The sequence below is a fragment of the Bufo gargarizans genome, chromosome 4, assembly GCF_014858855.1.
Source record: "Bufo gargarizans isolate SCDJY-AF-19 chromosome 4, ASM1485885v1, whole genome shotgun sequence".
In the NCBI taxonomy this organism is placed as follows: Eukaryota; Metazoa; Chordata; class Amphibia; order Anura; family Bufonidae; genus Bufo; species Bufo gargarizans.
The window spans coordinates 284,942,338-284,969,103 of NC_058083.1; the positions used below are offsets into that span (position 1 = coordinate 284,942,338).

General features: G+C 45.9%; 1 protein-coding gene across 1 annotated transcript in view; it reads left to right on the top strand.

Moving 5' to 3' along the window:
- Positions 1-26,766, top strand: part of CRYBG1 (crystallin beta-gamma domain containing 1) — a 326,993-nt gene that overhangs the window by 1,529 nt on the left and 298,698 nt on the right. Inside the window, exon 2 of the mRNA XM_044292529.1 lies at positions 19,200-19,242. Coding sequence (XP_044148464.1) covers positions 19,200-19,242 — 43 coding nt within the window. The remainder of the gene's footprint in view (positions 1-19,199; positions 19,243-26,766) is intronic.

The window sequence follows — 26,766 nt, forward strand, 5'->3', positions numbered from 1 at the left end:
TGGATTCCTGCTGACAGCAGGAGCACACGGCGTCATTGGTTGCTATGACGCTGTGCGCTTCATGCCGCCGCTGCACTCCAGTAATACACTTGTATAGATCATACGAGTGTAATATAAGGTTAAATAAGGGTACTTTCACACTTGCGGCAGAGGATTCCGGCAGGCAGTTCCGTCGCCGCAAACTGATTGCATTTATCAGACGGATCTGGATGCAGATCCGTCTGACAAATGCATTGCAATACCGGATGTGTCTCTCCGGTGTCATCCGGAAAAATGGATCCGGTATTCATTTATTTTATCGTCCGCACTTTCCTCAAAGAAGCATCAGACTGTGGAACACCTACCCCTTGGCAAGGGAGATTGCCGCAAGGGGGTGCTCTGGAGAACAGTTGCGGGCCAGTTTGGTGTGGTCCGCCTTCTCCCTTTGGCCACCCCACTGCCTCTTCCAGCCTGTTGCGGTGCTGCGGATCCCTCCCCCTCTGTACTGCTGTCCTCGCACAGCTTACCACCTTCCCAGGTTGGGTCAGTGATTTCATCGTCCACCACTTCCTCCTCCACTTCCTCACTCTGGTCATCCTCCTGACTTGTTGACCTAACAAGAACCTCACTTATTGACAACTGTGTCTCATCCTCATGATCAACCTCGTGAACACTAATTGCTGTTCCCCACCGCCATCTTCTTCTGACTGTGGATGCTAAAGGGTTTGGGAATCAGGGCACAAGATCTCCTCAAGCGGGCTTGGCGTAAGGCCCAAATCAAGTAACGGCAATGAAAAGAGCTCCTCGGAATATCTGAGTGTGGGATCACTTGTTTGCCAAGACTCTCCATGGTGGGAGGAAGGAGGATCTTGGCTACTGAGACTGGACTTTGTGCTTAACCGACTGGAAGAATTATCTGCTACAATCTAACCGACCACCTGGGCGCACTGGTGTGACTTTGAGAGTGGTGTCGTGCGCCGCCCTGCAAACTGGGACATGAAGCTAGGTATCGTGGATGAGTGTGTTTCTCTGGCAGCAGACACAGTTTCACCACGTACAGTGCCACGGCCGCTGCGTAAACCATCAGCAGCACGGCTACTTCCCCAACCCTTATTGCTCGCCTTGAGCATATTAAATGTGATATATGCTTGAAAGTATGTCACACGTACAGTAGCGCAGGTTTTGTAAGTCTATGCGCAAGTGTAAGGCCGATTCATTGGCCTGTATTTGTGGGAGGGGCTGGGCTGCCTACTTCAACGGCCGGCGCCCTCCCACAAATCGTACGACGTGCAGAGTTTTGCAGGAAGCGTGCGCTCGTACCTGGCATTTTCCTCCAGCAGGCAGGGTAAGTTGGAGTCCGATCGGCTGGCCTCTAGGTGAGTGGGGGCCACGCTCCGGACTGCATCGCTTCCTTCTTCCAGGCTGGGGGCGGACCATGACGGAGGGAAGGCTCCCTCATCCACGGGGCTGCGTTCTGGCCGTCATTCACCGGCGGGGGGGCGGAGCCGCGACAGTGACTGCGCTCCCCTCCTCCCCCGTCCACAGGGCTCCCGAGCGCTGCCCTCCTCCGGCGGTGGGGGCGGAGCCACGACGGTGGCGGCGCTCCCCTCCTTCCCCGCTCGGAGGTCCCACAGAGTTTCACATTACCAGCGGGGGGCGGGGCCCGCGAGGGAGAGGGCCCCCCTCCCCTCTGATATCTGGCCAGCGCCGCACTGCTTCCCCACGTGGTGGGCGGGCTCAGCCAGCGGTGGGTCCGCCCCCCAAACGAAGGGGGGCACCCCCGCACTGGGCGCCCTTACAGGGAGCAAGTGCGGCGCCACGCGGCACATACATTTTGTCCGGTGAAGGGTGGGGGCCGTGTCACATAAGGCCTCCCCCCTGTCCCGGCTTCCAGATGCCAGGGGGCTGCGCCGTTTCCCCACGTGGTGGGTGTGCCCAGCCGGCGGCGGGTCGGCCCCTCAAGCAAGGGGGGCACCCCTGCACTGGGCACCCTGCCAGGGAGCGGCACGGCCCGCCACGCGGCACGTCTTCAACCGGTGAAGGGTGGGGGCCGTGTCACATAAGGCCTCCCCCCTGTCCCGGCTCCCAGATGCCAGGGGGCTGCACCGTTTCCCCACGTGGTGGGTGTGCCCAGCCGGCGGCGGGTCGGCCCCTCAAGCAAAGGGGGGCACCCCTGCACTGGGAGCACTGCCAGGGAGCGGTGAGGCCCCCCACGCGGCAACATCCATCGACCAGTGTGGCGGGGCCCGCGTTGATTCGGGGGCCCCCCTACACCGGTTCATGCCAGAGAGCTGCGCTACTCCCCACGCGGTAGAAGTGCTCAGCCGGCAGGTGGGTCGGCCCTGGGCGGGCGAAGGAGGGCACCCCCGCACTAGGCACTCTACCAGGGAGCCACGCTAGCCCTCCACGTGGCTCATGCACCGTGTTGATGTGGGGCGGAGGCCATTGCGCAAAGGGGTCCCCCCATTCGGGTCCACGGTGCCAGGCGGTTATCATGGAGGGATGCGGGGGACGCATTGGCCACGCTCCGCATCTTCACTAAAGTCTGGCACGGGCCGCCGTGCCGCAGGGATCCGTGACAACGCCAGGAACGGTCAGGGGGGAACATGTTAGCCAGCAACTAACTCCCTTCTATCGGTCGCCTGCAGCTTACAGCTCACGTCCAGTCATTTTATGTTTTACCTACATAGTTCCTCACGGCATGCACGATCCACAGTTGACACCTTAAATTGTTTTGCTTTCAGGTCCAAGTTTGTCTTGATCTCATTTCCGTGATTGTGGCTTGTTGGTAAGGTAGTAGGGGTACACGTTGGGGGAGGGGAAAGGAAGTACCCACCAGTGGGTTATGTGTCTCATGCACTACCGTATTTTTCGCCCTATAAGACGCACCGGCCCATAAGACGCACCTAGGTTTTTGGGGAGGAAAATAAGAAAAAAAAAATTTTTAACCAAAAGGTGTGCTGTGGGTTTGGAACTAATTGTGGTCTGTGGATGGCACTATTACTGGGGATCTGTGGATGACTGACACTGTTATGGGGGGGATCTGTGGATGACGGACACTGTTATGGGGGATCTGTGGATGACGGACACTGTTATGGGGGGATCTGTGGATGACGGACACTGTTATGGGGGGATCTGTGGATGACGGACACTGTTATGGGGGGATCTGTGGATGACGGACACTGTTATGGGGGGATCTGTGGATGACGGACACTGTTATGGGGGGATCTGTGGATGACGGACACTGTTATGGGGGGATCTGTGGATAACTGACACTGTTATGGGGGGGGATCTGTGGCTTGCACTGTTACAGGGGGTGGGTCTGTGGCTGACACTGTTACAGGGGGATCTGTGGATGGCACTGTTACAGGGGGATCCGTGGATGGCACTGTTATGGGCTGGGGGGGGTCTGTGGGTGGCACTGTTATATATGTGCCATCCACAGACCCCCCAGCCCATAACAGTGCCATTCACAGATCCCCCCCCCCCCCCTGTAACAGTGCCATCCACAGATCGCAATCCGAACCGCACAAAATATAAGTTGTCATATTGAATTAATAGTTATTAAAAATGCCCCCCAACTCCTATTACTACCTTTCATCCTAATCGCTGCTGTAGAAATCAGGCAGGCAGGACGGCCGGCGCGTCTCACTGACGTCACTTGCCTGCGCCGCCTACTTCATTCATAAAGTAGGCGGCGCAGGCACGTGACACGATTTACTCTGCCGCCTGCCTGCCTGCCTGGCCTGAATTCTACAGCAGCGATTAGGAGGTAAGGTAGTAATAGCAGTTGGGGGGCATGTTTAATAACTATTACTTCAATATGAGATCTTATATTAGTATACTGGAGCGGCGGGGCAGTGCTATACTACACTGACTGCACCGCCCCGCCGCTATTGCCGGCCCCCAGCTCCTCCCAGTCCCTCCCCGAGTCCCCGCTCTGCTCATACATCGCAGCTTGCGATGTAAAAGTGGCAGCATTCGCCCCATAAGACGCAGGGGCATTTCTCCCCCATTTTGGGGGAAGAAAAAGTGCGTCTTATGGGGCGAAAAATACGGTATCTCACGTCCAGGTTGTGCTGTTTCACAAGCTTTCCGCGGTGGTCAGTGTGTAGATTTCTGAGTAGGTAAGTAGATCATATGTCCCCGGTGTGCATTTCTGGGTGGCGGTTCCTGGCCACTCCTTCACGGTTCCTCTGGTGTTTGTGTGCGTAGCTACCACGGGGTAGTGCACCTTTTTTCATGTTGCCGAACAGTTTCACGGATACTGGTGGTCGCCCAGTTCAGCCGTTCACTTACATTACAGTATACCGTCCCTACGAGCATGGACCATTCCCAAGCTCATGTCGGAGCTAACGAAATAGGGCGTCCCTTTCCCAGCTTCCGCCAGGAAGGCAGAGTTGTATCGACTGTGGAAAGACTCTTTAGTGTCCAGTAGTGACGATCCCCCTATGACCACGGTGCAAACGTCACTTGCTCAGTTGCACGTCATGCTGAACAGTCTGACATCGGCGGTCACTTCGATACAGGCGAGGTTGGAGCTAATCGAGTCTCACGGCTCGGTCGTTCCGGTTTCTCCCCCTGAGGTCCCGGTCGCTACCACCTCTGCTGTAGGGGATACCTGTACTGTCCAGGCCATCCCCAATGTGGCTCCATCTCATTTCGTCCCGATCAGCATCAGGAAAGACATCCTAGAGGGTAGGGATGTTAACCTCGCTTCGTTGGTGATAGCCTCCAGAGACTTGTCTGACAACAAGGGCATAGCTTGCGGGGAAGTCTCGGTGGTGCTGAGAGGCCATGACCACAGGCTTAACCGCAAGTTAACCATCCCGGAGTTCGTCATGGTGTTTAGCCTTTTTAGGGATGTCGTATGTTCTGCCAGGCCTGACAGGAGGGAGGAACTCGATCTGTACCTCTTTCGGGTTACAGAGTTGGGTTACAAGTGTGGAGGAAATTCGTTTTACGACTATCATTGTTCGTTTTCAGCCAAAGCAGCAGCTGCTCTTTCTCAGTTCCAACATGTTACAGATTGGTCCAACCTAGATACAGAACTGTTCTGCAGGCACTTTGCAGGCCTGAAAGCTCCCTCCTGTTCCGCCTGTCAGTCCATCTTCCACTCTGTAGAGTGGTGCCACAAGTCAGCCGCCAGTACTTCATCGTACCCTTCCAGCTCGTCAGCCGGGCCACTCAATGTTTTCAGACCCCCCAGTTCCGTGGACAAGCTAAGCCAGCCCATTGTTCAGCTAGGTAGGGCCCAGATCTGTAACAACTACAATTACGCGTCTTGTAATTTCGGGCAATGTCGTCTGTTGCACATCTGCACAAACTGCTTCAGGGCCCATCCCAGAGTCGCGTGCTCATTAAAGTCAGTTAAAAATTACATGAGTGTGGTCAATACCAGCTGCTTACAGGAGTTCTTGCGAGGTCATCACAATCCAGGGTTCGTGCAGTTCCTGGTCTCAGGGTTTCACGAGGGCTTCCATACAGGGTTAGTCACGACTCCAGAATTCACGTATGAGTGCAAGAACCTTCAGTCTGCCCAGAGGAATCCCAATTCCGTAGATACAATGATAGAGTCCGAGTTGAACAAAGGTTTCCTGATCGGTCCTTTCAAAGTGCCTCCTTTCCAACGGTGGAGAGTCAGTCCCGTGGGGGTGGTCACGGGCAAATTTAGCAAAAAGGAGAGACTCATCATCGACTTGTCAGCCCCACATGGTTCCCAGGTCCCCAGCCTCAACTCCCTTATTCCTTCAGAAGAAGTGGGCATGAGATATTCTTCGATTGACCAGGCTATCGCTATCATCATGCAGTCAGGTCCCGGGTCGATGTTGTCCAAAGCCGACATATCGGATGCCTTTAAGTTGCTTCCCATCATGCCAGCACTCTGGCAATGGCACAGCATCAAGTGGAAGGATCTTTACTATTTTTCCACCAAACTCACCTTCGGTTCCAAGAGCAGCCCGTGGCTCTTTGACCAGTTGGCTCAGGCCCTCCACTGGGTTCTGGAACACAAGGTCCACTGTGAATTTGTTATCCACTACTTGGACGACTTTCTGCTGATCGAGAGGCCAAGGGCAGCTCCCCTAGGGTTGGGGAAGTTGTTGAGGTGTTTTTCCCAGTTAGGTGTCCCGGTCTCCCCCAAAAAAAGTAGAGGGCCCGTCCACAGTTATCACCTTTCTGGGCATTGAACTAGACTCACAGGACATGTTAGCCAGATTACCTTCGGACAAACTAGTGAGAATTAGAGAAGTCATCCATAGGTTTGCAGTCACGACCGTGGTCACTAAGGCTGATTTACAGTCACTACTAGGCATGTTAAATTTCGCCATGCGCATCATCCCGCAGGGCAGATCGTTCATATCCCGCCTGCTGGCGCTCCTGGCCACGGCCCCGGAGCAGGACAGCCCAGTGTGTCTGGATAGTCAGGCCTTAGCTGATCTCCACATGTGGGACCAATTTCTTTGTCAGTAGAATGGGGTGTCCTTGTTCATTCCCGAGTTGTCATGTCAATCTCCTGTAGTCTTCTCAGATGCGGCTGCGAGCTCAGGTTTTGCCGCTATTTTTGGCTTCCACTGGGTCGCAGGTGAATGGCCTGCCGAGGTGAGACAGATCCCAGGTTTCCTCCACACCTCGGCACTGTTCGAACTGTATCCCATTGTGGTAGCTGCCCACATATGGGGCAATCATTGGGTAAATCGGTCTGTTTTGTTCGTGTCTGACAATACAGCAGTGGTAGACATTGTAAACAGTGGGTCGTCCAAGTCATCCCATGTCATGTGTCTCTTAAGACGATTAGTGCAACTCTCCCTACATTACCATTTCCATGTCCATAGTGCGCATGTGCCAGGTTCGCAAAACATGGCTGCTGATGCCTTATCGAGGGCTAATTTCTCCCTTTTCTTGCAGGTCATGCCAGAGGCAGATGTAGTGGGCGCTACCGTCCCTCCTCACGAATCCTTAATCCTAGCGTGACCAATCACCTAGAGACGGCCCACGCCTTGATATCCAAGTCCCTTTCCCCTAACACCACCAGGGCATATAACACCGGGTGGAAGGCGTTTTGCAAGTTTCAGAGGGAATGTCCTCAGGGAGAATCCAGTTTTGTAGAGTACATCCTGGCGTTCATTGGCTACTGCCACTCAGAACTCAAGCTCTCCCACAACACGGTGAGGTCATACTTGTTGGGAGTGCAACATTTCTTCTCCATCAGTCATCCCGAATGGGCATCGGTGTTCTCCATGCATGCCGTCAAAGCCGCACTTAAGGGTTTGAGCAAATGCGGGCCCCAAGGCCAAGTGCGTAGGCAGGCTGTCACCGGGCTCCTTTTCCGTAGACTATCTGACGTCCTGGATAGAAATCCTTTTGGGGTTCTACCTAGCCTGGTGCTCAAATCCGCCATCTATCTAGCTTTCTATGGCTTCTTGAGGCCTGGGGAGTTCACTTGTTCTCCTAGCGGCAGCAGGTTTCTCACAGTCGGCCAGCTGGTCCAAAACGCCGAAGGTTACGTGGTGCTGCTGAGGACGTCCAAAACCTCACAGGTGAGCCCCCCAGTCCCGGTGTCCTATTTCCCTACGTCTCATCAGTGGTGCCCCGTCACAGTTCTCCATCAGCTACTATCAGCCTTGCCGGGGTCCGGGCCAAACAGTCCACTGTTGCCCTTTGGGGTGGCACCACTCACCACCCATCAGCTCGTGTCCCACGTACGCTCCCTAGTGGCCAGCTTGGGCGGCGACCCCACCTCGATCTCGGGACATTCATTCCGCATAGGTGCAGCATCCGCGGCCTCCAAGAACCAGGTGCCAGCGCATGTCGTTCAGAAATTAGGACGTTGGCACTCCACATGTTTTAACCGTTACATCATACCTCACCCCGAAACTGAAATGTCAATGGCTTTCCAGAGTCTGGTTTTGTAATTACGTTGTAATAAAATTACTCCTGCCAATCGGTATGTCTTTTTGCCCTCTTTCAGGCGTCCCTCCACGACGCGGTTGTGGCACAACTCTAACCACTTAAGAGTAGGGTATCTCAGGTAGGACTCGGTACGTTCTTGGTTGCCACGACCACAAGTGTAAGGCCGATTCATTGCCCTGTATTTGTGGGAGGGGCTGGGCTGCCTACTTCAACGGCCGGCGCCCTCCCACAAATCGTACGACGTGCAGAGTTCCCCCTCCCGCCCACCCCTTTTCACCTGTTACTCTCAAAGGGGATGCCCTCTTTCAGGCGTCCCTAACTCTAACCGCATAAGAGTAGGGTATCTCAGGTAGGACTCGGTACGTTAAGAATAAATACGATAAAGTATACAGAATGTCACTGATATTTAGGATGGGAAAACGTTCTTTCTCTTCTGCTTCTCATCTTGAGACTGTCAGATGAAACGTCAGAACTTTTGATGTTAGTTATAGCTCTGCCGAACACCAGCATGCTGCTGGCCCTGCTGTCAACATATGATTGGGGGGCGTGCAGTTGTCAGACCCCCACCGATCTGAGGATAGCTCATCAATCCTCTGTCTGATTTTCATTTTTTACATTAGTCATAGGATAACCCCTTTAATCTCCCAGTATTAGGATTCTTTGCATTAAACAAACGTTCAGCTGGCAACTTATAGTAATCAGTGTGTGGGCCTCCAACAAGATACTTGCACATCAAGTATGGTGGCTCAGTGGTTAGCACTGGTGGCTTGCAGTGATGGAGTCCTAGGTTTAAATCTGACTAAGGACAACATCTGCATTGGGTTTCTAATTTCCCCCTGTGTTTGGGTGGGTTTCCTCTGTGTACTCCGGTTTCCTCCCACACTCCAAAGACATACTGATAGGGAATTTAGACTGTGAGCCCCTATAGGAACAGTTAATGAGGAAAATGGGGGACATTTATCAAGACCGTCATTTTCATCCCCCTGATGCACCAAAGTGATGCTGTGGCTAAAAGCTTTGGAAGCCTCCTAACTGCCGTGGATTTCTATCACCGGTTTTAGTCCAGCTAGTTCTCAGCATACTTGGATCTCAACTGGTCCCCGTTATAGTTAATGGGGCCGGATGGAATTCATGCAGCGACGGATCCAGCAGGCTGTTCCCGGCCAGAACAGCCTACTGGATCTGTCAAACACAAATGTGAAACAAGCCTTAGCTGCTTACTTGCTAGAAACCTGAACTTACTACTGGATCTGCACCATTTTGACCCTTTTTGCAGTCATGCCCCCTGGTTAGCCCTTGTATGTCATTCCCGTCCTACACCTAGCTTTATCTGCATTTGCTCAGCTCCTGGACGTGCAGATTGGAGTGCATTTCAATGGATGGGTAACGTCACATGCACCTCCATCAGCAACCGTCTTCAGGATGGAAACAGTATGCAGTCAGGAGGTCTGTCTAACAAGGGGGCATGGCTTCAGGAACGGTCCAAAGGAGCGCAAAACTTATCAAAAAGATATAGTCATGTTTCTAACTAGGGATCGACCGATTATCGGTTTTACCGATATTATCGGCCGATATTGAGGATTTTAACTGTTATCGGTATCGGCATTTATTTTGCCGATATTCCGATAGCTTATGGGGAACACAGATCGCGCTGCTGACAGCACTCTCCGTGTTCTCTCTGCAGCACAGGGGAGAAGGAAGCAGTGTCTCCCTCCCCCTGTGCTGCTGCTGCCACCAATGGGAGGACAGGGAACAAGAGGAGGGGAGGAGCTATGGCCACTGCGCCACCAATGAAGATACGTTTCTCATTCATTCATATACAGGAGGCGGGAGCTGCAGGATCACATAGCCGGCTTCCGACCTCTATGAGCAGTAGCTGCGATCTACGGTAGTTAACCCCTCAGGTGCCGCGGATCGCAGCTACCGCTCATGGAGGTCGGGAGCCGGCTATGTGATTCTGCAGCCAGTTCCCGCCTCCTGTATATGAATGAATGAGATTTATTTTCATTGGTGGCGCAGTGCGCCCGCCGCCCCCCATCCAGTATTAACAACATTGGTGGCGCAGTGCGCCCGCGGCCCCCCACCCCAGTATTAACAACATTGGTGGCGCAGTGCGCCCCCCCAAGCTCCCCCCCTCCCCGCAGTATTAATCCCCTCTCCCCCTCCGATCGGAGTCCCAGCAGTGTAAGCCTGGAGCTCCGATCGGTTACCATGGCAGCCAGGATGCTACTGAAGCCCTGGCTGCCATAGTAAGCTCCATGCTGCTGTGTGCACAAAGCACAGAGCAGCAGGGACAGTGTGAAGTCCTATTCACCCTGATAGAGATCTATCAGGGTGAATAGGACAAGGGTTCTAGTCCCTAAGGGGGCTAAAAGTTAGTAAAAAAAAAAAAAAATATTAAGTATAAATGAAAAAGAAAGATTTACCCCAAAAAAAAATATACATTAACAATAAACATTCATTTTCAGCAGGATTTTTTTTTTCTTTTCAAAAATGAAAATTCACATATTATCGGTATAAATTATCGGCTATCGGCCTAAAAGTTCACAAATTATCAGTATCTGTATCGGACCTAAAATATCAATATCAGTCGATCCCTATTTCTAACACATTTCAGATGATTATATAAGTGGCTATCCCTATTAACCATAAGCATTGTTCCTCACCCAACCCGCTCTTCTCCATGTGCTTGTGACCTACCCTCACCTCACTACACAACCTTTTGGAGGAGTTTGGGGGAGAGTCACTGTGCACATACCAGGCAGCTGAAAGCATGGTTAATGGATGGGGGCATCACGATGGACGGCACAGTCTGCAGTGTGGATGATGTCTCAGGAAGGAGGAATCTCCTGCAGCATCGTTACAGCCTTTTATGGGCCCTCCTCCTCCTCTTGTCATGTAAGCAACTTTTCCACTGGGTAACATCCATGTGCTGTCCGCGTTTTTTGCGGCCCCATAGAGATAAATGGGTCTGTGCCCAAACTGCAAAAAATTCGGTTTGGACTCTTCAGCCATCCTTTAGTATTTCAGAGCAATAGAAATAGCATGAAAGGTATCTTTTAGATATATTTTCCAACAAGAATCTGAGATCTGATTGGCCTTCCATCAGAAACCTCTTTGGTTTTATAAATTTAGTGCACGGATATTAAGCCCAGGACAAAAAAATCATCTGACTTTTTTTTTATTATCAGGAAACATCATTTGTTAAACTGATGTAGAGCAGATAGAGAAATAGTTTCATGCTCTAGAGCCAACAAGAAAACCCAATCCAAGGACTGATGAGCGTATATACCAGGAAAGGAATGAAGAAAAAATTAGCCAGATTAGTTTGTTTTAATCTGAAGCACAATCATTTTTTGTTTGCAAAATAATTCCACTTAGGCTACATGCACACGACCGTATGTGTTTTGCAGTCCGCAAAAAACGGATGATATCCATATGCCATCCGTTTTTTTTGCGGATCCATTGTAACAATGCCTAAAACGGACAAGAACATGACATGTTATATTTTTTTTGCGGGACTACGGAAAGGACATACGGATGTGGATAGCACACGGTGTGCTGTCCGCATTTTTTGCGGACCCATTGAAAAGATTGGGTCTACATCCTATCCACACAAAAAAACGGAACGTACACGGAAACAAACAACGTTCGTGTGCATGTAGCCTTAGAAATATCAGCTCTACCATAAAGCTAATGTCACCACCAGACATCTGAGAAGCTCTGACAGATGCCTTTCAGAACCTCCTCCTTGAGCTTCCTTTGTTTTGGTTTTCAGTTCCTCATCTCGTTAGCCTCTCTCAGCTGTCATGTAGTTGGACTGATTGCATCCCTTTAAATTCCTCCCCATAATGCATTAGTGTGCGGTTTATACAACTTCCTGGAGTGTGTGTGCATGCTGATCCTATTTCCCAGTGTTCTACAAGTTAAGTGTTGTACATTCATTTGTGATTTTCTGTTTGCTGGATCCCAGGTGACCCTGACTCCCTCCGTGTCTAGTGTAGGGAGCCGGTGGTCGTGTCCCCTCACTATTATAGGGTGTTCAGGTGTTATACAGTCGAGGTACGAGGATATGCGATCATCTACCATTGGGATTTTCGCATAGGCTGAGCAGTCAGGGAGAGTGCCAGTTCTGATGCAGGGGTCTCCCTTTTTGTTCCAGTGAGTCATATATTCATTTGGTGTTGTCTTGTTTCCTGTACACCTTCCGTGACAGCTAAGTTTCTCCCAAACTATGGTGTTTTCTCCATGGGCAGGTGGAAGCATGTCCTCGAGTAGTCTTAGGCTACATTCACAAACACGTGAAAAAAATGCCAATTTTTTAACCATTTATGCATCTATTTTCTGGCTATTTTTAGCAGCTGTTTTGCACTATAAATAATTTCCCCCATAGTGGCCCCTAGCAGTAATAATGTCCCCCATAGTGGCTCCTAGCAGTAATAATGTCCCCCATAGTGGCTCCTATCAGTAATAATGTCCCCCATAGTGGCTCCTAGCAGTAATAATGTCCCCCATAGTGGCTCCTAGCAGTAATAATGTCCCCCATAGTGGCTCCTAGCAGTAATAATGTCCCCCCATAGTGGCTCCTAGCAGTAATAATGTCCCCCATAGTGGCTCCTAGCAGTAATAATGGCCCCTAGCAGTAATAATATACCCCATAGTGGCCCCTAGCAGTAATAATGTCCCCCATAGTGGCCCCTAGCAGTAATAATATCCCCCATAGTGGCCCCTAGCAGTAATAATATCCCCCATAGTGGCCCCTAGCAGTAATAATATCCCCCAGAGTGGCTCTAGCATTAATAAAGTACAGCATTTTTTATGCCGAAACAAAAAAGACTCACTTCATCCACTTGCGTGTGATGGGACAGTCGTTCTTCACTGGATTAAGGAGGACCTACGCTCCCAGTGTAATGACATCATCATGTGCTCCCAGCAATTATGTTGAGATCGAATGGTGCGGGAGCATAGGTCCTTTTGTATCAAGAGAGGAGTTAGGCCCCTTTCACGCAAGCGAGTTTTCCGCGCGGGTGCAATGCATGATGTGAATGCATAGCACCCACACTGATTCCTGACCCATTAGTTTCAATGGGTCTGTGTACATGAGCTTTTTTTTTTCACACATCAGTTCTGTGTTGCGCCAAAAAACGCAGCATGTTCTATATTCTGCGTTTTTCACGCAGCCCTGGCCCCAAAGAAGTGAATGGGGCTTCAGTGAAAAACACATTGCATCCGGAAGTATGTGCGGGCACAATGCGTTTTTCACTGATGGTTGCTAGGAAATGTTTGTAAACCTTCAGGTTTTTTCACGCACTTAAAAAGCGCATCAAAACGCACTGCACCCGCTCGGAAAAAAAAACAGAAAAACTGAACGCAATCGCAGACAAGACTGACTGAACTTGCTTGCAAAATGGTGCGAGTTTCACTGAAAGCATCCGGAAATTATCCGTCACGCTCGTGTGAAAAAGGCCTTTACTGTCTCTCTACGTGCAAGTGGATGAGGTGAGTGTTTTATTTTAACCCCTTAAAAGCCATTTTTCACTAGTATACCTGTTTTAATGGCTGCTAGATGGTTGCACTCCTGTCTAAGCGCCCATTAACCCCTTAAGCCTCTATGACGTACCTGTATGTCATGCATTGCACTGCCTTAAGCCTCAGTGACGTACAGGTTCATCATGACAGCAGCCTGTCACCACAATCTGCAGACATGGTGACAGCGCTGAGATCCCGGCTGTTACACACAGCCAGGGATCTGAGGTAACTGGCCCAGGACCAATCAGGGTAGTCCCGGGACGGTGATCGCTCTGATTGGCTAGTTGGATTGTCCCACTGGTAAAAGGTTCTGATCCCCACAGTTCATGACTGTGGGGATCAGAACCTTGAATAATGTATAAAAATAGTGTATCGTTCAGGATGCCTGGCGGCACTCATCTCCCCCACTGTGATCTCTTTCAGGATGGCTGAGCGGTACAAGCAAAGTGTCAGCTGTAACATTCAGCTGACAATCTGCTTTAAACAGCCGACATCGGTGCTGGCAACGATGTCGGCTTTTAAACCTCTTCCATGCCGCGGTCCAGCAAAATCTGCCTTCCAAAAACCATACAACACAGCAGTTTACGACCACATGTTTCTGTAAACTGCAGAATCAGGGTAAGGGCTCATGCACACGACCGTATGTATTTTGCGGTCCGCAAAATACGGATGACGTCCGTGTGCATCCGTATTTTGCAGAGCAGAACTGCTGGCCCCTAATAGAACAGTGCTATCCTTGTCCCTAATGCAAACAATAATAGGACATGTTCTTTTTTTCTTTGTGACACGGACATATGGAAGTAACTTCCTTATTTATTTTTTTGTGGACCCATTGAAATGAACGGTTTCACATACAGTCTGCAAAAAAAACTGAACAGACACGGGAAGAAAATATGTTAGTGCTCATGGGCCCTAAAAGATAGTGAGTTTTGTTTGGCTGTTAACCCTTGCTGTGTTACAGGAAATAATGGATTAAAATGGAAAAATGGCCAAATGGAAAATGGCCAAAAAAGTGAAATTTAGAAATTGCATCTCCATTTCCTTTCATTCTTGTGGAACACCTAAAGAGTTAACACAGTTTGTAAAATCAGTTTTGAATAACTTGAGCGTTGTGTGGTCAGAATGGCTTGGATAAGTAAAAGTGTTACAACGTTATTACCACATGAGTTGACACCTGTCAGATTTCCAAAATTTTGCCTGGTCCTTAAGGTGAAAAATGGCTGGTACTGGAGGGGTTAAATATGGTCCTATTCATTTCAGTGGGGTCCATCTGGAAAATGGGCCAAAATAGGACATGCCCTATTTTTTGATGGCTGCTATTCGCTGGTCGTGTGAATAGCCCTGTTGACTTCAATTGGTTCTAAACACAGCAGTTTTCACTGTCACTTGAATGTAGCCTCATTCATTTTAGTTAGTTGTTCTTTTGAGTGGTAGGTTCCAGTTAGGTATCACTTAATTTCCTTTATCTTACTCATTATTGAACCTCCTCAAAAGTAAGTTCATTAGAAAACTTTGGAAGTGAATGAAAATGTACATAATCAGCTTTAAAAGAACTTATATGATGGAAACTCTTAGTAACTCAACAAGAGGTTGCCATAATTGAAAGAGTAATTCTGTTGCATCAAAAGTTGTCCATAATGGTGACCAACTCAAACCCCTACAGACTCTAACAATAACCATCTGTTCAGATGTCCGCTATAGATAGGGGTTCATATTCTTCAATTTTTTTTAAATTGGTTTTTAACACTGATTGCATATCGATAGGTTATGACTTCCGTGTCTTTTCACTATAGGTCTGACCTGTCTAGTCTAGTACTATTTCTAGAATTGCCACTGCATCGATGGGGCTATATGGCAAGTTCTAGACCAGGGGTCGGCAATCTTTTTCGGACGGAGTGCCAATTTAACAAAAAAAAATCAAGGTTAAAGCGCTCAGCATGCTGAGCAATACAGAAAAGTCATATAACACAAACTTGTCTGCCGGAATCCTCTGCCGCAAGTGTGAAAGTACCCAACAGTGGTTTATAAAAGATGCTTCATAACGGTAAGACAATTGACAATAACATCCAATCAATCAAGGGAATATAGAGGTGAAAACTAAAAACCATAAAATAGACAAGGCAATATCAATTTTATGTGAAAAAACGCACTTTTGTTTTATGTGCGTTTTTGATTAATCTAGGATCAAGGATATAAATTACGTCAGTCGTGTTACAAGTTAGGCTGTCCTTGATTGTTTAACAGAATGAGTTATGTGTTGAATGAACTTGAATGTGTAATTCTGCAATTGGAACAACTGCCACACCTGTGGAATCCCCTAGAAAAAATTGGGTTTTGTCCCCCATCTTTTCTTCTTTATTGAAGAAGCAACTAATAGGCCTAAGTTAGGTGCCTTAGTGTATGTAATTAAAGGGTTGGGTGTCAATAGGGGTCCCACAGTTTTGTCCCTCAGAAGGTGATGCCAATGTTTTTGTTTTGTTTTTTATAATTTTTTCAATTGTTCGATACTGTGAGTGAAACGGTAATACAATACAAAGCTCCTTTTTTCGGGTATGAAAAATGTCTCTATTCATATTTCTAACCCTATTTAGGGATGCTGCCACTAGCCTATCTGGATATTGTTTATCGTGAAATTGTTGTTTTAATTGTGTAGCCTATCTTTCAAATTGCTCATTGAGTGTAAAATTCCGTTTCAATCTTCTAAACTGACTAGTTGGTATGTTGATAAGCCATCTAGGCAGATGGCAGCTCGAATATATGATATAACTATTCCTTGTGACAGGTTTGTGGGAAGTATTACATATTAGTTTGTGATCCCCAATGGTTATAGTTAAATCTAAGAATTCTATATGGGATTTATTAGTGTTGGTCTCGAAGTTAAGATTCTTATGATCAGCGTTCATTTCATTCAAAAAGATGTTGAGAATTTCTTCTGTATTTTGCGAGACGAAAATAATGTATCAACCCCAGAGTACCAGATCTGTCCCGAGGCATAGCTAGGGGCGAATTTGGTACCCATGGCAGTGCCCCTTTCTTGGACGTAATAATCTGATTGATCCGCAAAATAGTTATGTATTTAACGCCCTCAATTATGAATTCTATTTGGTCTTGTTGTAACTGATTATTAATCTGTAGTTGTGTCCTCAAGGCTTCCATGCCTTGATTGTGATCTATAATAGTATATTAGGTGTTTACATTGTGCCAAGTATCCAGTTTTCCCCAAAATCGAGTTTTTCTAATATTGATATGATCTCTGTTGTGTCTTTGATATATGACGGAATCCATTTGACTATTGGCTGTAATAGTCTATCTATATATTGTGAAAGATTGGAAGAGATGGAATCTATACCTGATCCGGTCATCCTGGTGGTTGATCATAATTCTTGTGGATTTTTGGAATGCCGTAGAAAATGAGTAATCTCTTTGGCGTCCCTACTATATTTGTATATTATATTTATATTCGCGACCTAGAAGGATCCCATCATCACGTCCCTTATCACAATATTTTATAAATTCCCTGTGATATTCATAAGTGGAGTCATATCAATTTCTTGTATGTGTCTGTATCAGTTAATAGTTTATTACATTCTCCATCATATTGTTCCGTATCCAGAATAACTATCGCTCCTCCTTTATCAGCTTGTCTAATGGTTATAGTGTGTTGTTATTGTAGTTGTTTTATTGCTTTTATTTCTAATCTTGTTAAATTATTGGACGATGATTTCCTTTTTAATTTCCTTATATCAGATTCCATATTTTTCCGAAAGGTGGCCATTATGTACAGTAGAAGAAAGCCATTATGTTGAAGAAAAGCCACTACATAGCATATCATTACTGACCTAGAATTTAAATGGTTGCAAATAAGTTTCAGTCAGTTTATTAGTCAGTTTTACTTATTTGTGTCTTGTTAGCAAATAGAAGACAAAAAGTGGTATGAGCAGAAACCCTGCAAGCCTGGACCTATGCTGATAGTCTCTAAATTACTGTCCTTATCATGGCTAGCAATGACATGTTTAACTTCCTCAGCTGCCAGGAAAGTATGACTGTGCCCACTGGCAAAACAGGTCATTAGAAGAAAAGGAAATCTATACAGATGATTGAAGAAGGACGTGACTTGTTGGAAGAAATACATTTTATTCATTCACATTTATTCTAATGCAGTTTATGAGATCTCATGCTGTGAGCTGTTTGCATAGCTATAGCATATTCTTGTCCTTTCCTCAAGAATACTTTAAAGGAATCCTGGGAGGTCCATTATGCTGCTCCCATTGGGGGCAGCATAAAGTAGTGACAGATATACTGATCTCGGTGATCTGCCACTTACGTGTTAGGGTGTAGCCAAATTGACAGATTTTCACAGTGAAATTTCTGCTGTAGATTTAGCTTTTTGCAGTAGAAATTCTTGCAAAGGGTGAAATCTGCAGTGCAAATCCGCTGCAGACATTTACATTCTGGAGTTTTAAAATCTGCACAACAGGTCAATTTTTATGCAGTGAGTGTGGATTAGATTTCTTAAAATCTCATCCACATTTCTGGTACCGTAAAACGTGGATTTGACACAAACTATTTCACAATGGCGAATCTGAAGTGATCTACTCCACAATAGTTACTTTTCCCCCTTCACAGCACTTTTCTGAAGTGACGAGAAAAGTCGGCATCGTAGTAGGTCCTCCACATTTCTCTTTATTCATGTTCAGTTATTTGGAAGGAATATAGATAGAACTCTACGGTAGTTAGGAGGCTGCCATAGATTTTAGACTGTCGCACGGCCTGCCAGAGGATGCGACAAATCTATGAGAGGCCTGCCCCACTACTTAAATGTGGCACATCCTCTGGCTGCGCAGAGGCATAGCGAGGGGAGGAAGACGGGGCACGGCGCACCTCAGGGCAGTTTGTTTCCATAGTGAAGCAGGAAGCTGTCCGCTCCCTGCTTCACTGTTCTGCTGATCTCCAGCGCTACCCCCCTCTCAGACTGCACATCACACTGCTCGCTGTGGGAGGAGAGCAGAAAGCCTGAGAATCAGTCTCCTGCACAGCCTGCAGCGCGATGTGTGTGGGAGCCCGTCGTCAGGTCAGAAAAGCATGTAAGCATTTGTGTTTTATTACTTTCATAGAGCTGGGTGATCATAACTACAGTGAGGGGCCACAAGGAGGACATAACTACAGTGAGGGGGCACAATGGTGGGCATAACTACTGTGAGGGGGCACAAAGGTGGGCATAACTACTCTGATGAGCACAAAGGTGAGCAAAACTGAAGTGAGGGCCACAAAGAGGCCATAACTACTGTGAGGGGCACAAAGGTAGGCATAATTACTGTGAGGAGGCACAAAGGTGGGCATAACTAATGTGAAGGGGCACAAAGGTGGGCATAACTAATGTGAAGGGGCAATAAGGTGGGCATAACTACTGTGAGAGGACACAAGGGTGGGCATAAGTACTGTGACAAGCACAAAGGTGGGTATAACTACTGTGGTAAGCACAAAGGTGGGCATAGCTACAGTGAAGGGGCACAAAGGTGGGCGTAACTACTGTGAATAGGCACAAAGATGGACATAACTGATGTGAAGGGGCCACAAGATGGGCATAACTACTGTGAGGGGGCATAATGTGGGCATTAGTAGTGTGTGGAAGCACTAAGGGGAAATGCCCTAGATTACCCTGTTATACATTGGGATGGCTCGGTCTTACAGGGCAGCACACCGTCCCCATGTAGGTATTTACCAGGTACAGTTACCATCCCTTCCTTATGTGATTATTCTTTTTTGCTCTATCACCACAGTGACCTTCCGGATCCAGCCGACGCCAGCAACACCCTGGATGAGGTAGGACCAGTTGGTTATTTCATTTATTGCAAGGTGTATTGGTACTGCTGTGTACCCTATAATAGATTTTATAAGTTCGGACTGGGTGAGTAAAATTATGTATTGGGCAGAGTTAGAGAAGTGGCTTAGTGTAAAAATTCTAAATCCTTACCCCGGGTGCTGGAAAGCCTAGCTACACCTCTGGCAGGGGGGATCAAGACTGGTGTGGAAAATGCTGGTCTTGATAAATGTCAAAACATAAAAGAAAAAAAAGATGTGGTCGCTCACCCTGCAATCCAGTACTGCACCAGTAGAGCGTCTACTGTGCTTTCGGGGAAACCAGGCCATACTGTGTCAGCACAGTCCTTAGTCATCAACTTGAAACTGAAATAATGAATCCTTTATTCATATATGCATTGGTATGCCCTGAGGAAGGCTGATTCTATTCATCAGAAACACGTAGCATGTCTGCCTACCACCATACACTTTGGATGTTTTTAATGCGTATATAACAGATTCTTGAAGTTTTAAAGACCACGAGTTACATAGTTAATATGGTTAAAAAGAGATACAAAATCACAGAGTGTCATATATTATAGTGGTAAGCTATCATCAATAATATCGCAGAAAAATATAGCTACCTGTTTTAAAATTTAACTTTTACTAAATGATATTTTAAAAGAGCATCATTCCAAATATTCCATGATATTATATTTGTAGGCCAGACTAAAGATGAAGCGAAACCCACCTTTAGCATCAGGGTAACAAAAATACTTTGTTGGTAAGAAGGTAGAGAAGGAAATGGCACTTACGATTTGAAGATGTTCTTGAAAGATAGATGTAATACAGGTGCGATCTGAAGGTTAGATATCCTTATAGGTACCTGGTAACTAAACCCTTTACTTACCCCTACATGACCCTAAGATGCTTTCTCACAGTAGGCTGCTTGTTTTGAGGACAAGGTAGATTGTCCTATAGATGATGGTGAAAATGTCCCAATGATGGTGAAAATGTCCCGACGCGTTTCCCCAAGTAAAGACTTGGTTCGTCAGGGGACTTTATATTAGATTTTCATAGCCGAAGGATGGTGGCTAAAAGTTCTGGCGGTAACAGAGGCTGATGATATGCCTATCGCATAAAGTCCCCTGACGAACCAAGTCTTTACTTGGGGAAACGCGTCGGGACATTTTCACCATCATTGGGACATTTTCACCATCATTTATAGGACAATCTACCTTGTCCTCAAAACAAGCAGCCTACTGTGAGAAAGCATCTTAGGGTCATGTAGGGGTAAGTAAAGGGTTTAGTTAACAGGTACCTATAAGGATATCTAACCTTCAGATCGCACCTGTATTACATCTATCTTTCAAGAACATCTTCAAATCGTAAGTGCCATTTCCTTCTCTACCTTCTTACCAACAAAGTATTTTTGTTACCCTGATGCTAAAGGTGGGTTTCACTTCATCTTTAGTCTGCCCTACAAATATAATATCATGGAATATTTGGAATGATGCTCTTTTAAAATATCATTTAGTAAAAGTTAAATTTTAAAACGGGTAGCTATATTTTTCTGTGATATTAAAAAGAGATACAAGTCCATCAAGTTCAACCAAGTGTGCCAGAGGATTATTCCGGCTCCCCTTAGATTTTAATCCTTGCAGCATGGAGTCCAATGACATTCATGACTTTTACATTCTTCCGTGCTGTTGCTAATTGACAGAATTCTCCATATACACAGTCAGGCCTAATTCATATCAGTGTTTTTTCAGTCATTTTCATCAGTGATTGTGGATCAAAACCAGTAGTGGCATCTACACAGTGGCATATAAAGTATGATGAAAAGATTTGCATATGTTCTGTATTTTTTACCCGCCCCATGTTTTTGGATTACAGTCACTGATGGAAATCACTGATGTGTGAGGCCTTATAATCTGCGGAACTTTAACACATACCTGTACATGATCACTGAAATCACTTTAGGCTGCCTGGACCTTACAAGTTCTCTCTTATAGGGCTCATGCACACAACCGTTGTTGTTTTGCAGTCTGCAAAACACGGATACCGGCCATGTGAACAGTCCTATCCTTGTCCGTAATGCGGACCATGATAGTACATGTTTAATTTTTTTTGCGTAATGGACATAGGGACATGTTTTATTTTTTTGGCGGAATGGACATAGGGACATACGGACACAGAGTCATTTTTGGCGTCATTGAAGTGAATGGTTCCGCATACGGGCTGCAAAAAAATAAAAACGGAACGGACAGGGAGACAAAAATATGTTCATGTGCTTGAGCCCATACAAAGAAAAATGTACAGTATGCATCTCTGACCTGTCTTTAAAAAGAAACCCGACCAGCGTATATACAGTAGATCTATAGATGTATTCGTTTATTTTTGACATACTTCCAAATTTTTAATTTTAATCATAGAAATCCACAGAAATAATGACTTGGATTCTGAGACTTTGGAAGTATACATGTTGGGTGAACTGTGTTGTCGGGCATCTTTGGGCTGGAATCACAATTTCTGTTTACTTTCTCTGTTTTAAACCATGGAATTTATTTGTGTGTCTTGGTATATCACCCCTACTGTATATTTCATACAGATTGCATTTTGTGAGCATTTCTATATAAGTTGAAGGAATCCTACATACTATTTAGTGTGTGGTCTAATACATTGTATAATATGTTATTGAATATCACTTCGTCTTCAACAGTGTATTTTTCTTCCAAATACAGTACAATAACATTGATGGGTCGATGGAATTCAAGCGCCTGTTATTCTGATGACTTGGGTGGAATGTGTTTGCTTTCATTGGTGGAACTGTTGGCACCTTCCTGTGTTGTCTAATTTTTCAAGTCCAGGGACAATGTAGTGGGTTTGTCCAGTATACTGAATACCAAACCCGGCAGGTAGTCAAATGAGAATCTATCATGAATCCAATTTTATTTTTTTGCAAATAAAGTATATAGTTAAAAACCAATGTCTTATTATATATTGTATATCATGTACATGGACACAAGTATTAGGACACTTACACTTTACACCTACAGGAGCTTTTATTTCCCCCACTGCAGCTAAAACAGCTTCCACTCTTCTGGGAAGGCTTTCTACAAGATTTTGGAGTGTCTGTGGGAGTTTTTGTCTATCCATCGAGAAGAGCATTTGTGAGTTCAGACACTGATGTTAAACGAGAGGGCCTGGCCAACAATCTGTTTTAGTTAATCCCAACAGTGTTCGATGGGGTTGAGTCAAGTTCTTCAACATAAAAGTCAACCAACCATGCTTTTATGGAACTAAGGGACCAACCCCTGAAAAACAACCCCATAGCATTATCACTTCTCCACCAAACTTTACAGTTGGCACAATGCAGTCAGGTAGGTGATGGTCTCCTGGCATTTGCCAAACCCAGGCTTATCCATCAGACTGTCAGATAGAGAAGTGTGATTCAGCACTCCACAGAACATGTTTCCACTGATCCAGAGTCCAGTGGTCTCGGACTTTACGCCACTCCATTACATTTTTGTATTATACATTTCTATATGAATATAATGATTGCTATATCCTTACTGCATTGTTTTTAGAACAAAGTGGCCAAATAGACAATCGCTATTCTTTGGACTACTGATGATCAGTAGAAAAGCAGATGATCGGTGGCCTTTTCCCCTATAAAAAGTTGCTTTAAAGGGGTTCTCTAGGCTTTTTCTACCCTGTGGAAGTAAAATAGTTTGATTAATACCTGTCTGTCGTGCTGCAATCTCCGCTGCACTCACTCAGTCTTCCTGTTCAACGGCATAAGGGCTCATGCACACAAACGTATTTTATTTCCGTGTCAGTTTTTTTTCGAACTGTATGCGGAACCATTAACTTCAATGGGTCAGCAAAAAACGAAGGTACTCCGTGTGCATTCCATTTCCGTATGTCCATATTTCCGTTCCGCAACATGTCCTATTATTGCCCACATTACAGACAAGGATAGTTCTGTTCTATTAGGGGCCAGCTGTTCCGTTTCGCAAAATACGGAATTCACACGGACGTCATCTGGACCCCAAAATACATACGGTCGTGTGCGTGAGCCCTAGTAGTAATTGATTCTGAGCTCCATTAATTTAATTTGCATACAGTTTCACGAGCCAATACGCTGTTGAAATCTAAGTTTCAGCTGTGGATTTCTGCTGCAGATTTTAAAAAAAATAAAAAATCCTTGGAGAATTTTCCTTCAGCAATTCTGTAGCACTTTGGATTTTAGACCAGTGTTAGGCCTCTTTCACACGGGCGAGTTTTCCGCGCGGGTGCAATGCGTTCACCTCACTGGCACTGAATCCGGACCTATTCATTTCTATGGGGCTGTGCACATGAGCGTTGCGTGAAAATCGCAGCATGCTCTATATTGTGCATTTTTTCACGCAACGCAGGCCCCATAGAAGTGAATGGGTCTGCGTGAAAATTGCAAGCATCTGGTTGCTAGGTGACGATTGGGATGGGGACACGATCTTTATTATTTTCCCTTATAACATGGTTATAAGGGAAAATAATAGCATTCTTAATACAGAATGTTTAGTAAATAGGGATGGAGGGGTTAAACAAAAAATTAAACTAATTTTCCCGTGACGCACCCGCATCCTATCTGGCTCTCACACGCGACGCCCGTGTCAAAGATGCCTTAAAATGAAAGAACATCTTCAGGCATAAGGATAATGCTCAGGCATAAAAGATAATTTATAACTTATTTTTCTTTACTTTTAAATAGTTGTTAATAATGCCATAACAACACCTTTCTGAACCAGTCACATACATTTTTATTACTGTCAACATGTTGAGCACATGTAGCCAAAAGTGATGAAGATTATTTATTTTATAGCACTTTTAGGGTGCTGTATAGATGATTGGTAAAACAAACAAGTGTGAGAAACATGCTTATAGAGTACAGACTAGTTCTGAGAGTGGGTCATATCCAAGATGAAATATTGAAATATGTCCACCAGGTGGCAGTGTTAGACCCTCACATTCAAGCTATTCTATTTTTAAAATACTTGGGAATATGCAGCTGATTTCACGCAGCATTATCTTATCACATGATATCAGGTATATTATAATGTTCTGCAATAAACTGTGACATGACAGGATGAAACATGCTTATTACTATACTTCTTTTGGCTCCTGGCTTTCTATTCCCAGACAATTGCTGCACTCATTTGCTGAGAATTTAGATCCAGAACAAGGTAAATTGTGGAGGCAGTATTACAGAAAACTGAACGTTTTAATGGTCAGAGTTAGTTTTTCAGAAACCATAGAGACAACATGGGTATGAGTTTCACTATATCTACACAGGTAATTTAAAATGCTGTAGATTTATTATAGAAGTAAAATAGATACTGCATACATAGGGCTCACTATTTATCTACAGTAGGTTCACCTGAACTGATGAGATCCAAGGTCTTGTATCTATAGTACTGATGCTAAATAAAAACAGCAGAAAAATGTGTAAAAATTAGTGGATCAGAGTCTGTTATTAGTCCAAGCCATGTAAGGCTACTTACACATTAGCGTTAGCAGGGGAACAGCCTTTGGATCCGTACTAACGCTAGCCCATGTGTGCCGCAGGAAGTTTGCTCCTGCCCCAAAACTGCAGCATACCGGAATATAGTGAAAGGGGCTGAAGTGGACTACCAGCGGCACACATGGGCTAGCGTTAGTACGGATCCGCAGGCTGTTTCCCTGCCAACACTAATGTGAAAGTAGCCTAAGAGAACTTGTCACGTCTGATTTTGTCTGTTCATGCACCCTTTGATTTCCAAAGTGCTGCAGAATATTTTGCCCGGCCGTGGCCGTATTGCGGACCGCAATATGTGGGCACCAGCCGTGAGCTCCCCGCATCACGGATGCGAACCCATTCAAGTGATCTGGAGCTGCGGTGCGGAACTGAGGCACGGAAGCACTACGGAGTGCTTCCGTGGTGTTTCTGTCCGCACCACAAAAAAAATAAAAATAGAACATATTCTATTTTTTTACAGCGCAGACGGATCAGGCGCCCATTCAAGTTGAATGGGTCTCGATCCGTCCCGGCCGTCGCAAATTGCGGTCCCCAATGCACGGAACAGCCGCACAACCGCCGTGTGCATGAGGCCCAAAGGTGATTATTCATTGATTTTCTTTATCTAAATGGGTTTTAATGTGGTGCACAACTATTCATAGCACAATAAAAGGTCTCCCGCCACAGCATCTGTTCTTTTCCTGATTTATTACAGTAACCTAATTGCTGTCTAATTACTTGACATTCTATAAGCAAGAAATGTAATAGTAAAGAATAAAATAAACTAATGAATAAAATAATAAAATGTAAATGCCAGGCAGCCTGGTCCCCACTATTTCCTACATAGGGGCACAGTCATGTAGAAGTCTATTATTTCTGTGCAACTTGGAATTAGTTAGTAGTCATAATGGGGATGTATATATACACCACTGTCTGTCTCTGCGGTGGAAGAGGTTATACCCTTTTCACCCGTCATAATCCTCGGCGTCTTTTATTCTTTTGGTCTTGTTCCAAAGGCTTATCAATAATTATGTTGAAGGCTTTCAGAAAACCCCTTGGGTGGCTTTCAGTGCCATGTGCCCGGCACAATGCTCTGCTGCTGATCCGATGGAAGGTTCCCGTTTGTGGCTGCACAGGTGGCTGCATAAACAGGTTTATAATTGCTCCTGTGAGCCCCGGAGGTATCTCATTTAAATTTAATGCAAATACTGATATAGCAACAAATAAAAGCCGTTGTTTTCAACTCATTCTTGACATCGCCCAAAGCAAACTTTGACATACAAACATTGCATGGTGCTTGGCACATTAGCACTTTTGCTTAGTATTTTTTTTTTAAATGACCTCAGATTTTGCATAGAGCGGCTTGAAGCTCCAGGGTCAGAAGCTTGTTCCTAGGCCCTCCACCTAAGTGTCTAACATGCACTATGTCTAATATACATCACAATGTATATGCATTGTAGAAGTGATGTGCTGTAGTCATTTGTATGTCATTGTGTAACATCGAGCCACATCTAACATAAGGCTGCTCTGCCACCATGCTTTACGTGCCTGAAAGCTATGAACCCTAACAACCAGGGACGGCGTCAGCACCTGACCAAGGCAGGCAGTTGTTGAGGCGCACTGCGCTCCAGCAGACCCATCCCATTACATAGTGGGTCTCAATTTATTGAAACTGTCTAATAGTAAAACTGTCTTATTTGCCCATAGCAACCAATCACAGCTCACATTTAATTTCCTAAAGGGCTCTGAAAAAAATGAAAGCTGAGCTCTGATTGGTTACTATGGGCAACTGAGACAATTTTACTCTTAGGCAGTTTTGAGAAATGAGGTCCAGTTTGTCCACATATCCTCTCCACAAGTGCTAGCTGCCACACGCACCGAACAGCTCTGTTAGCAGGCTCACTCCTCCATCCAAGAACAGGCCAAGTGTCCACTGCAAACTCATTGTACAAGATGGTGGCCGCTCATCTTTGAGGCCCATAAGACCTAATATGTTACGTGGAAAGGGA